The sequence below is a fragment of the Micropterus dolomieu genome, linkage group LG03, assembly GCF_021292245.1.
Source record: "Micropterus dolomieu isolate WLL.071019.BEF.003 ecotype Adirondacks linkage group LG03, ASM2129224v1, whole genome shotgun sequence".
Classification (NCBI taxonomy): Eukaryota; Metazoa; Chordata; class Actinopteri; order Centrarchiformes; family Centrarchidae; genus Micropterus; species Micropterus dolomieu.
Window position 1 is genome coordinate 1,651,355 of NC_060152.1, and position 14,287 is coordinate 1,665,641.

At 39.6% G+C, this 14,287-nt stretch overlaps 1 protein-coding gene across 5 annotated transcripts in view; it reads left to right on the top strand.

The window, feature by feature from the left end:
- The window catches only part of LOC123968247 (atrial natriuretic peptide receptor 1-like), a 169,179-nt gene that overhangs the window by 11,115 nt on the left and 143,777 nt on the right, over nt 1-14,287 (top strand). Inside the window, exon 1 of one of the 5 annotated variants that reach the window (XM_046044867.1) lies at nt 8,955-9,006. The exons of the other annotated variants lie outside the window; for them this stretch is intronic. Within the exon in view, the coding sequence (XP_045900823.1) occupies nt 8,964-9,006 (43 nt within the window). The 5' untranslated portion in view covers nt 8,955-8,963. Of the gene's footprint in view, nt 1-8,954; nt 9,007-14,287 lie in introns of those variants that run through there. 5 annotated transcript variants of the gene reach the window in all.

The window sequence follows — 14,287 nt, forward strand, 5'->3', positions numbered from 1 at the left end:
GAAATACAAATCATGTATTTAAATGCAGCTTTAGAGGATACAATAATACGTATGACACAAACATATGAAATTAAAAGAGCAAATCTTAGCAGCTGAAATTGAGTTTGAAGATTTTTTCTTAATCTCGGAAAAAGCATCTTATCAAAAATATTTTAACTGACTGCTGCAGATGCGCATAGAGATCACCTAAATGAAAAACTGACTAACTGGAAGATTTGTCACATTAAGTCACGAGGGATAAATGTTGACACAGTTAGTTAATCAATTAGTCGATCTCCGTTTTGAGAAATGTTTGTGTTGCTTTGTCAGATGCGATGCTTAACTGAATATTTTTTGGCTGTTAGTTGGACAAACAAGACATTTAATGGCATTGCCCTTGGGCTCCAGGAATCTTACACTGTTTTCTGTTAAACAATGAATCGATAATCATTATTTGCTGAAATCATTTTGAATTAAAAAGATGTCTAAATGAATATACAGATTAATAAACAGAGACAAACATATTTCAGCGCTGGTTTCATGTTTGAGCAGCCCGTCTTCAGCAGGAACGGCAGACACTCCTGGGCTTATTACGACCCATGTATTTGGGTATAGTTAGGCCGCACCCTAGTGGCAGTAGAAGCCAGCTGACGTAGTATAAAAAGCGTCCTCGTAAAGAGGTGGATGGATGAGTCCTATAACATCGGGAATTGAGGCTGAGGTTTGAGTTCCGAGTGAAAGAGACTTCATCCTCCAGCACCTGGACTCCCCAGGAACCTACGCCAGGATCCTGTTTGTGGATTTCACCTCTGCTTTCAACACCACCATCCCGGCCCTGCTTCAGGACAAGCTCTCCCAGCTGAGAGTGCCTGACTCCACCTGCAGGTGGATCAGACTTCCTGACGGACAGGAAGCAGCACGTGAAGCTGGGAAAACATGTCTCTGACTCCAGGACCATCAGCACTGGTTCCCCTCAAGGCTGCGTTCTTTCCCCTCTGCTCTTCTCCCTGTACACCAACAGCTGCACCTCCAGTCACCAGTCCGTCAAGCTCCTTCTGATTCTGATTTCAATGCGTGAGAAAATTAACGTGTGGCTTGACAGCGTGTGAAAAATGTCATTTGCATGATTCTCGCGAGACAGCTTTTTACCTGACGAGAAATATTGTAACGATTTAATCTCGCAAAGTCCCGTCACACCCCTAGTCAGTACCTTTAATAACTTCTTGACACAATTTCCTTTTTGGGCAAGTTTTCTGTTCTCAGCAGGGATGATGTTACTTGAGAAAAGATGATCTACAGGAGAAACAGATCTGAAAGCAACACAGGATGAGAGCATTACTGCATTATATTCTGTTAGATTTTTTAATTTTCCCCAGCCACCTGAGTTTCCATTTATGTAAATAAAAACATTTCCACAGTAAATTTATGCAGGAAAGGCTGAATCTGGAGCATAAAATTCACCAGAATGCAGGAAATTAAGTGTTTAATGCTCTAAATTTTCATCCCACTACTAGCAAGGTGTACCTAATAAAGTGGCCAGTGAGGGTATGTCGTTTTAGGACACTTGACAATCGACCTATTTAGTCATTTAGGTATAAGGATTTGGTTTGACATGCAAATTAAACATGCTGTAGTAACATGGAAAATAAGATGTTGATGACAATTTGCGGGATTCACAAATCCTTTCTAGTTGACAGGAAAACAAGGACAGTTTGATTTTGAGAAAAAGCGAACCTGCTCCTTCCTGCTTTCAGCGCTGCAGGATGGAATTTTAGTAATAAAATTTCATAACACAGGCTGCTGCTTCCTCTTTCTGCGGAGGTGTGTCAATCTGTAAACCAGTTGAGAGCACAAACAAACACACCAGCTCTCAATCAGCTCCCAATGAGTTTCCCACAGCGGCATGAAGCCTCCCTGACAGGGCATTTATTAACAGAGGTCAGGAACCTGCTGCCTTATATGGAAACTACAGAACCTATCAGATCTGTAGGTATTTCCTGCCAAACACACTCAGGCTAATTTTACCTAATGTGTCTCTGCCTTTCGTCTCCTTAATCAATCATGTGGTGACTCTCTCGCTTAGGAGTGCAACAACAGAAAAAGCCTCTGTTTTGGAAAAATCAATACGTAAATAGTTTTATCGAGGCCCTGCGCTGATAGATATGGAAGCCAGGAAGAAATTAAGGCTGTGTCTGATTTTACTCTCCTGCTCACTCATTCACTACTCCCCATATTGATTATTGTACTATGTAGGAAGCAATACAGTTGTTTTTCAAACAGTTTTGAATCACCGTTATTTTGCTTCATAACTGACAGGTTTAGTGTTGCAAGTCATTTTTGTAAGAAATACTTTTGCGTGGCACTCCCGGTACTGGGATCAGCTGTCTAACCAGTCGAGGAACAATAACAACAAATGCATGTTTATACATTTTCTACTAAGAATTGTGCCTTACCTTTGTTAGCTTTCATCTCAGCTAGCAATCATTTTCATTAAATGCTAACATTACCGTTACCTTGTTTCGGGTCCGCTCCATGGACGTGTAGACCAGGTGCTTTCTGCTCAGATACATAAGTGTTGCCGCTGGTTCTGTTTTACAGCACACAGTACAGAGCTGCTGTTTTCTTTTAGCTTGAAATGAGACTTTCTGTCTTTGTCCCTGGCCTGTCTCTTCTTTGTCCCTCGCAATTTTCTCACTCTTCCACTACTTTGTAATCTGTGCCATCATTTCACGCCGCCTTCACTTGTCCACAGCGCAAGTGCACTGTGCGACAGTAATAATTGTCCGTTCGAAACAGTGCGCTATGGATTAATAGAAGCATTGATGCACTAATGTTAGTAATCGAGTTATTCAAGTTTCTTGATGAATCGTTTGAGCACTAATCGGGGATATATAAAGGGGTGCAAAGGCATTGTGTTTTCAGTTCGGCTCTGAGCAGACTCAGCTTTATTTCATGTGAAAGAATAAATTCTTATTGCACTGAACTCTGATCATCTCCGGTAACTCTTTGGATGTGTTCAGACTGCAGGCCAAAGTGACCCTAATCCGGTCACTTTCCAGTTTGGACCACTGTCATATCTGGTCCAAATCTGATACAGATCGGATGTTTTGGAATGCAACCTCAGTCTAGACGGTCAGATCGGAATTGATCCGACTTTGACAACACTCTAGCGCAGCTGTTCTGCCACCAAACGGAGCCACGGTGAACGAAACTAAGGCCATTACATGACATGTGGCTCTCATCATCTGCTCACAAATTATCTTTCTTACACCTGCAATCCATCGGGTCACGAGCTCTCCTCTATGTAACGTGCATGCTAATTATCTGAGTGGAAACAGTAGAGCAAAAAAGAGAGAGAGAGAGAGAATTGTGGGGCATATGCCTTGTATGGAGCCAGCAACAGTAATGAATGTCATGGAAAGGACAGAAAGTTGTGAACATTTGTCATAATTCAGGAGAGATGTGACCTCGGGAGTAAAGCAGGTGAGGGCAATGAAATACAGGAGTCTCCTGTGAAAATCTGGAGGCTTAGCAAGTAGAAGCTAACCTCTATGGCTCTGTTTACTGCTGCTGCATGTGAAGTTGTGTTATTCTTCTGCGCATGCGGGTCACTTTAAGGCCATGGACAGTTCTCACTGGAGTCTGATATGGGCCACATTTAAGCAATGATGTGAACTGAGCATTAAGGCCTGCAGTCTGAACACAGCCTTTGAGCCTCCAATAGCTAGTTTTTTGATGGTTAAATGTTGGTTGGAAAGAAGAAGAAGAAGAAGACATACTTTATTAATCCTGCAAGGGGAAATTCAATGTTTTTTTCTCTCTCTTTCTGCTCCTGTGCGGTGTCCCGAGCAGTTTGGCATTCAGGGGCTTGCTCAAGGCCACCTCGGCAGTGCCCAGGAGGTGAACTGGCACCTCTCCAGCTACCAGTCCACATTCCGTTTCTCTGTGGTCCGAGCTGGATGTCCCTCTGATTTCCAGCCAAGTCCTTACAGACTGAGCAACTGTCGGTCCAGACTCATCATCTGGCCCAGTCCTGGGGTGTCTCCGACAGTTGTAATGTAGAATTTGAATGCTTTCCTCTAAAAGGGAAAGTCTTTCCTTCCCCATTGGCCGTAAACTTGTCTCTCAAGTCTCTCATAGTGTCATTGGATCATAGGTATCATTTACATTTACCCACCAGGTTTTGAAATGGCTGAATTTGTCACTTTTTAAAAGCATTTGTTTGTTAAAAACATTCTGTTCTTGCAACAAGAATTGTTAAATAAGAAATAAAATGCTTTGTGAAATATTTATTTACACTAAGAAAACACATGATGCAATTAAAATATAGGTTGATTTATTTATCTTTATTATGCTGTTGTCATTACTGCACTGGTGCTTTCTATACAGTAGGTGTGGTTTTCCCGACATGTGCTCTGACCTCAAACTCTGACCTGAATTTTGTGTATCTGTTTACATAAATAAAACCATTTCCTCCATAAATTGGTGCAGAAATTTCACCAGAATGCAGAAATTTAAGTGTAAAATGCTCAATATTTCTTCATTTATGATTTCTTAAAAACTGTTAAAATCTTCTCATGAACCCAATATTGTTTATCATCATACCCCTAATGTCCCCACCACTTTCCAACACAAAGTGACACCCTTGCATTGGGTGGATGGATATATAAGCAAATGGACAAATCAGACAGGTTGTACTGTGAAGCTTAGGTGAAACAGTGGATGCCAAAGTACACACAACCAATTATCAGCAGTGACCTTTTGAAAAGTTCTGAGAGTATTTTTCCAACGCAGCAGGAGGCCTGATCCATATTCACACTGGTTTGTGTCAAACAAATGAATATGGGGAGTAATTGGGGCAGTTAACATTGAACTCCTCCATGATGGGCTGTTAAGCGGTTTCATGAACATTTGTGATGTTGTGTGGTCCCACACAGAGTCCAGCTGGATGAAATCAGATTAAGTAAACACTGTGAGGGACATTATTATCCTCTTGTCCAATGCACGGTGAGTCAGCAGGTCGGGATCCAGTCATTGTTTATTCATGTGTTCATAGACCCCTGCTCTGCCTGGTGCATCAAAACAGATGTCCTTTAAAGGAATAGTTTTAACAATAGGAGATCCAAGCGATCTCTCTGAGAGTGAGTATAAGATGGATTTCAATCTCATGTCCGTGTGTTCAGTGTCTGGATGTTGTTAGCCTAGCTTAGCATAAAGACTAGAAGCAGGGTGGAACAGCTAGGCCAAAGTTCAAAAAATCACCTACTGACATGTTGTATGTGGTGTGTTTCATCTGTACACAAACAGGGAACAACAGATTGTCGTTTTTAGGGGAATTTACATGCTGGAACTAGGGCTGGGCGATATGGCCAAAAATCTTATCACTATAAAAATATTTCATATCATTCGATACCAATAATTATCATGATAAATGTCAAATTGTAATTTCTTTCAAATTTAAAGGCTAATTTTTGCCCTTGAATGAAAATTGAAGGGCCAGATGGTTAACTGTGTAGTTAAACTTCTCTTTTTGGTCAGAACGTGACAAACAAAACTTGATGCCAAACAGTGGATCACTTCACAAATCTGAGGCAGAACATTCAAAACTATTAAGATAAAATCTCTTTTTTCAGTCAACAAACATCTTAATAGGATTAATTAAATCAAATATTTATTGATATTGAACATTTGTTATATTGTTATTGAGGAAAATTATATTGTTTTATTGCCAAGCCCTAGCTTGAACTATTTCTTGTTGAACAACAGCTGAGCGTAGTGACTGTGTCTCTTATATCAGGCTGCCAGGTTTGGAAACATCATGGCTGTACAAAGTTTAGCCCAACCGATAAATCTGGGTGCCGATACTGAATAAGCTAACAAATAACAATTAAAAAAGAAACGGAGAGATGGGTCCTTTAGTCATGTAATGAATTTTGTTGTTGCATGGTTTGTTCACCAGGTGGCACCAGGAAACACGAGTGTTTGGAGCACCACAAATCCACCTTAAAATGGGCTGGCAATGGATCCGTGGATAAGACAAATTCTTTTGGTGTGGGAGAACAGGGTTTGATTCCCATTGTGTCACATCCACCAGTGAGAAAGACACTTAACCCTAGTTGCTCCAGAGGTGTGTGACGCCTGACATATATAGCAACTGTAAGTCGCTTTGGATAAAAGCATCAGCTAAATGAGTTATTATTACAAAACACAGCAATCAGCTGTAACACATGTTAGAGATCATCTTTGCTTAGGGTATGTGTTTCTGGCCGATAGATCAGATTTTTAAATCCTCAGTCAAAACTGGTACCTGTCTAAAATTCCACAGTAGTCAGCATTAGTACAGAGACCAAAACCAAAACCCAACCCGGGGCATACATAATTGTTATTCAAGAAGTAGTTCCAGCTTGTACGTGTTGCTGTACACAAAAAACGGATGCTTAGCTCCTGAATGTAGTGAGAGTAATGAGAGGCACACCCTGGGGATGAAAGAAGTCATGCCGGAACCTGAATCATGTTTGTGATTCACTGGATTCTTTATATATATATATATAATATAAGATTCAGCAGTGTGAGAGGAGACAGTTTGTGAAATCAACCACTCTGCGGTCGGCTGATTAATTGTTATCTGTATTTTTTAACCAAAATATACAAGGCATTAAGGCAGGCTATCACCTCTTCTTGTGATATGGGTGTTCCATTTTTCCCAGATGGCATCACCTTTGTCCCTTTGAAGCCTAAGGATATCTGGCATTTTGAGATAATTAGCATCGACGATACCCAAACTCACAAGGCCGATATATCATCCTAAATGACAGCAGCATCTAACAGCATTACTGGCTAGTCTTAAATATATATACAGTAGAGAATAAAGTAGCTGAATGATGTCTGACAAACTGAACCCCGCTCTCCCTTAAACACCAGCTCTGAAATCTACAGCAGAAAGTACGTTTCTGTTTCTTTCATTAATAAAGCTTCTATCTGACACAACACATTACTGCTGAGATAACATGTAGATTAGATTGAACTCTGCAGAAATAATGGATTATACATGACTTTTCTTTGTTTTGATATCAAAAGCCCTCTCTAAACATCTGCATTGGCCATTGAAAGATCCATATTGGTCGACCACCAGTCTGCAGTTTGGTGCATAAACACACAGACAAAAAGTCAAACTTTCCTGTGTGCCTTTTAGTGGAACAATCAGAGCCTACTTTCTGGGGATTCTTTCTATGACTGAACAACCCTCCAGCTGATTGAGGACTATTAGCTCCTGCTGCTTTTTTAATGTCGAAACAGTCCAACCAATTAGGACAAGAGGACGAGTGAGGCATCATGGCTTTTCAGCGCATGATCGCTTCATGGAAAGACAGATACAAGACTGAAAGTGTTCTTTTTGAACCTGAATCAGAGAAGCTAATTAGAGATTCAAGTGTGCTCGTTCCTCCAGAGCTGATAGTAGTTAATCTCTCCCAGCTTCTCCTCTGCGCTGCTTCTTAAACTGATTGGCTCTGCCCTCATTAACCAAAGCCAAGTTGCAGTTTAGTTAACTTTTCACAGCTAACGTATGCTAATTGAGAGTGGATAGCTGAATGAGTGTGTAAAGGCTCACTGGAGACCATGGGAGCACTGAAGCATTTACAGTTAACTGGTGCTTGTCATTCAGTGAGACTGACAGTAATGAATGTTTATTGTAGGAGCTGCCTATTACAAGATGTTATGGTAAAAGGGTAGGCACAATAAGTTATGGCTTCAGCGTCTATGTTTTTTTATTTAATGCCTTTTAGATTTATTTATATTTTTCTGTGCATTCTCGTAGGAAAATAGTTAAGGAAAAAAATAAAAATAGTACTACTACTTTTATTAAGTGAATTGAATGTTAGGTCATTGTTTGAACTTGATAAAATATTAATGGATAGTATGTCAGAGCTGTATGTCTCTCAGCTTGTTTTGGAAGTCAAATACCGCCATTTGCCAAAGATACATTCTTTCAAAAATAACTAAACAAAAGGACGTCATGAGTTTTCAGAGCTCAAAGTTATGGCTTTAAATTAGGGCTGGGAGCGTTATTATCGCGGTAATTAATTAATGCAATTATTTTATCGCACCGTAACGCAGTTTTTTTTATTATTATTAGTTTGAAAGTTCGTTGCTCACTGTCTCTGAATACACATCCAGTCAAACCCTGGGTCACAGGTGGGGTGGGATGTTGATCAGCCTGCAAATTAGCCACCCAAACAAGCAGTGGAGGGAGGCTTCGGCAGACTGCGCTGGACGCAGCGTGTGGGAGAAGTAGATAAACAAAAGCAAGACAAGCGATCAGACGCCACAGTGAAGTGGATAGCTTCACACTGCATGCTGGTTAGTATTGGGGAAGATGTCGGTCTTAGGAACGTCCTTAAAATCACAAAGTAGTCGCTTAATATTTGAATACACATTAAATGTATATTGAAATATTTTCTCATGTCTTTGTCTTTGTTTGGGGAAGTAACCTCTTTGACTGTGGCACCTTTACTCACCTCAATGCTATTAAATAATTTTAATTCAGTTAGAAACTCCTGCACTTCAGGGCCCCGTGTCCACCCCAGCGTCTTTTTTCAAATCATTGCAATGGGAGTGCCGTGTTTTTTCAAGCTGGTAAAAACGCCAGGAGCGTGATGAGGCACTGAGCTTCTTTTCTGCAACTCGCTTACTTTTGTGGGTCCTGCACATCTGAATGACCAAATGTTTTGACTGTACCATTTTCACAAACAGCGGGGGCGAGTCATCAGATAACATGTTTGAAATATGTTTTAATGATAATAATACATTTATTTATCATGTAAATACATCTAAAAAGTTTTGTTATTTATAAAAGACAGTAAGTTAAGTGTGTAACTTGATCCCATTTAAGGGTTAACCATAGACCTTTCCACGGCCCCCCCTAGGCCTTGGGCTTGACCCCTCCTGACAGCGGGCCTGGTGAAGCAGCACTTCAGCTCACTCTAATGCGGCATTCAGATCATTTTCTCCTCGTGATGCTTTCCTCACGTGAGTACATTCGCTACAAGTGTTCACACATAAGGCGAGAAGGCGATTTTAACGCGATAACGTGAAAAAACACAACTCCATTACTACAACTGTATGAACCCAAAGTAAACATTTTGCTGTGATTAAATAGCAATAAACTGATTAAACTGATGCCGAAATAACTACAATATGATGCAGATTTGTTAAACATATGAATTCATGCTTTGTCAGGTCTGTCAGCAGGACAGCAGGACAACAACTTATAAAATGTTTTCTGAATGGAGTTTGCGTCTATCGACGCTAACAACAACAGTGGAACCAGATGTACACGGAAGCTAGCTGCTGAGAAGCTCCAGTGAAGATAAATCAATGTTGAAATCCCAAAAACTAAAGTTAAAAGCAGTTAACTCACAGAATCCGACCGACCCGCTCTACCTGGCCCTCTCCACACAACGCTCTGAAGCTGACGTACGGACAATCTCAACACTGACAGGCTATCGCGACTCAGCGTCATGCGACTTCTTCGCTTGAGTTGAATTCATGCGAATTCCTTTGCGTTGCCTTCGCATCACCGGCCATGCCTCCTTCACGTCGCTTTGCGCCGCCCGACAGGCAACGCGTCTTTGCATTGACTTTGTATGTAAACTCACCGCCCCGAACGCTCACTACACTTTTGGTCGAAAGCCCCTTTACAGGAACACTTGCTACTGAACACAAACTCTGCTGCTCCCTCATAAAAGAAAAAAGTTTCTTCTGATACCTGTTCAGAAAAAACACAAGAAACTGTAATGCCTTGGCAGTAGCAAATAGCTTTGGTTTTATATTTGATGACAGTAATGTTTAAGAAATATTTTATTGCTGCTGTTAAAAAGCACCTTATTTGTTTAAAGAGGTGTTATTATGCGCATTTTCAGGTTCATAATCTTATTTAGGGGTTGTACCAGAACAGGTTTACATGGTTTAATTTTCAAAAAACACCATATTTTTGTCATACTGCACATTGCTGCAGCTCCTCTTTTCACCCTGTGTTGAAGGCTTCGTTTTAGCTATGGAGTGATGCATCTTGTCTCTAAATGATCTTTGTTGGGAGTTGCACATGTGCAGTCCCTAATTAAGGACTACTAGCCAATCAGAAGCAGAGAAGGGCGGGTCAGTGAGAAGACAGTAAACAGCTTCAGTTCAGCTGTACATGTTGCCGACCAGCTTGGCAACATGCACCGGAGCAAGAGTTTCAGAGTGGTGAGTTATTAATCTGTAACAAAAGTATCTTTCATCCATAAAGTTTTAACTGAGCTCTGTCTCTACATCACAGTAACAACTTTATGTCCACTGACTGCCTGGAGGGTAGCTAGTGTTTGGAAGGGAGAGGAGAGCTGTGTGCTGCAGCTCACTGTTTTTCCACCGCTGTTTTTGAGGGCGTGTCGGAGTAGCCGCTCAGCGAGCATTATGACACGTATTTTCAATGTGACGTCACAAGAAAGGGAAGGAAAGGCTGGACTACAAACAAGCTGTTTTCAAGCAGTTCAGAGCAGAGTTTTCTGTGGGAGATGGGAACTCCCTTTGGGCTGGACTTTGGCTTTTTCACTTTGCAAACCTATTACATGCACAAAAAAGAGATATAACTCAATAAAGGAGAGGGAAAAAGCCAAAAATCATAATACCACCTCTTTTTTGTTTGCAAACCACATGTTATTGCACTTTTGTGTATACATGTACTGCTATATATAGCAGTACATTTAAATTAAAAGTGCAAAATAGGTCTACAATACTTTAGAATTCATTATTCAATTTTGCATATAACAATGCGATTAATCGTGATTAAAAATTAAAAAATCGTTGCCCAGCACTACTTTAAATGTTTTATTAATTATTCTGACAATGATGTGAAACAGAGAAAAGCAAACGTAAACTATTCAGTTTTGGATTAATTTTCTGTTGATCTGCTTTGTTTTTTTTTAAATATATGCACCCAAGATTCTCTGAAAATCAGTATTCACACTGATTCTCCTGGAGAATTAAAGTAAATTGTAAATATAATTATAAGATTTTATGCTGTATTTGAGCTCTAATTATTATCCCACGCTTCTTAAATTGTGATCTAAATAGTTTCTAAGATAAAATAACTAATGTTTCCCCACATTGTAAGACAGTGACATTATTGTATCGCTTGTGTTATTTAATACTTACTCAATACTATACTCAAGGAACATTATATTAATTAAATTTAAATCTATTTCTTTAAATGAAATATGCATCTCACACATTTTCTTGAAATATTATCTATCTTTAAACAGTAAATGTTGGGATTTAAATACTCATGCTGTACTGTAAGAATAAGGAAGTTGAAGTTTAGGTTTCCAGACTTGAGTGCCTTCATCCGTCCGTTTTAATTGGCAGGAAATGGTTTCAGTGCATACTTGTATAAATGGACAGGACTTCGGGGCCCTGTCTCAGCGGGCCCTCTTAATATATCCATTTTAAAGCATGTATAAATAACTAAACACATCTGTGGTGGCTATTAGTGTTGTCAGTTTATACTGCCAGACCTGGTATCACCAGATGGCGTGTGACTAACACGCTAATGTGTTTTCACGCCATTTAGTCACTACTGACTTACATAGTGCAGAGACAGCATGTCATTTTACCAACTGGTCCTCAACAGAAAAGCTTTTTACAGCCCATATCTAAGTTTTGTGTTAAGCCTCTAGTGGCAGAAGAAGTCAGGTGACAAAAAGATCGACAATGTCTTTTTAAGGAGGTGGTGGATGGATGAGTCAAGTAAACTCAGGACTTGCTCTCAGGAGACAGAGGTTCAAGTCCTGTGTGGAAGGAAGTCGAAGGTGACGTGTTTTAAGTTAAATAAATTTTTGTAGATGACTTGCATCACATGCTTACATACTATTTAACCTAAACAAACATATTTTCCTCAACCTGACCAAGTGGCTTTCCTAACCCTAAAGACTACCACTATTTCACGCTTACCACATGTTAAACTTCATGTGACTTACGTAATGCAGCTAGGGAGACCTGGGTTCAAATCACCTAACCCCTAGTTCAGGGTGTGAATTATAAAATGACAATCGTGAGGGTCAAGTTTTTTTCCAGGTCATAAAGGAAACCCGGTACAACACAGTGCAGCTGACTAAAATCTTACAATGCTTACAATATCCTTGCTTATTTAACTAATGTCTGCAGTGATGAATCAAATTCATTACACCAGTTAATGGGTGCCCCATACCACACAACAACCTTTGTAGTCAGGCCACAAACTATTCCAGAGCAAAACTGCCAGAAAGTCAGACCCACATTTGCGTTCAAACACAGACCCATATAATGCTGAACCAGAACCAAAAACACTATCATAAAATACAGTCTGCATTATCATCTCTAATTCTTAATTCTTATCATTTCAAGTTGAACACCGACAACCCGGTACCAAAAATCAGCTGATTTGTTGCTCCGAGTATCGGCGGGCGCCATCTTGATAGTTGCACAAGACCTGGGAGCTGTGCCTGCTGTCTCTCGCCTTTTTCTGCAGAGCAGGAGAAGTGCTGCTTTGAAACATGGTCTTTTTCGCCATTTGGTGGCCGACCTGTAGGAGCTACACAGACATCCAGGGTATCAAATGAAAGGACTGCCCCATCACTGTGGGAGCTACAGGCCTGTAAAGCATGGGAGTGCTTTTGGTGACAGGAATGTTGATGAATATTCACTCTTTGTATCAATATTTCAATGTTATGTTAATTGGAACGTGGTTGTATGGACAAAAATAGTGTTTTAAAGAGAAATCCCAATAAAAGTCAACATGTAAACAGTAAATATTGCCTAAATATGGACACTGGTATATTTTGAAAATATTGTATGATAACTGTTGTATTTTAGTTTCTTGTCATCAAATTTACAGTTACAGTTGCATTCCAGGTGTATTAAAAGATATTCAGTAGCATTATAATCTTATGATGGTTTATTGCATTAAAATATAGCTTTTTTTTACCAGGCGAGGATGAAAATATCCTATTTTTTTATTACATCTCCCATTAGTCTGCAATGGTAAAATAAATATGTTAATATACAATGGATTTATGTTCCTTAGCTTCTGGCCTTTCAAAGGAGACCTAAAAATCTAGGCCAAATGGTTGAGGAGTTATTCCTGATTCATTTTGGGAATGTTATTTTAGGCGTTGTTTCTGGAAATAGGTGGCCGTTCTGACTTACTGTTTTTTTTAGCATCCCCTTTCCTCCTGCTCATGTTGACTGTGACTGCAATGTAACGTAATCTGCATTCAATAAAGCTGTAGTCATACATTGTAGGGGAATTGAGAATTGTATATCAATAAGTACAGTCTAGACCTGCTTTTTATAAAAAATGCAATGAGATAACTTTTGTGATGAATTGGCTCCACATAAATAAAACTGAATACAAACCTGGATTTTAACATTTACCTGGGTAGGTAAAACTCCTGAATTCCACAGTGAAAACAAATTCCATGCTTATTGTAAAAAGACTCACAAAAGATTTCAAATGAAATAATAAACTCTATATTGATGTCAAAATGTATTTCTACAATAACTAATCCTCAATTTCACTGCTCATACCTAAGCACCAGTGTTAGCTAACAATTACAAATATGACATTTAATGGTGGTAATGAAATGATAATCAGCCAGGTAACATTAGATGGCTCATTTGAAGTTAAAGAAATGCTAATTACAAAACTCAGAAGGTAGGAAATATAAGTGTATTAAAAAGCTAGATAGCTAACTGTTGACATTAACCTACAGGTTCTGCATTAGGAGGCAGACTAACGTCAAGGTTAGGTTACGTCTTTTTTTTGGGGGGGGGGGGTTCCAAGCCTTAAAGGTTCACTGTGTAAGTTCTATTTACATCTAGTGGTGAGGGTTGCGAAATGTACCCCACCCAAGCGAAGAAATAAAGTGCTACATGACGTCTCATACTCCTGCAATACATTCATTTACATTTTGAGAGGGTTGGTTCATCAGGACCAACACACCAAAGTAAATGAAGAAATTCTCAAACACTATCACATCTAGTGCATCCAGTATGACCACTGACAGATGACAGTAGTGAACGTGATTGGGCTGGAGCATTGTAAAGTGTAGTAGCAGTTCATCCCCCATCTGACTCTAGACTAATAACAGCAGCATCAGCAATGAAAATAGCAGCAGCAGAGGTCAGTAATAATGCTGTAACAATGGAATAATGCTATGCAATGTTAGCTACATTTATATGAAGTAACATTAAATACATGCATTTCATTACTACCTACTACTTTGGATTGTTA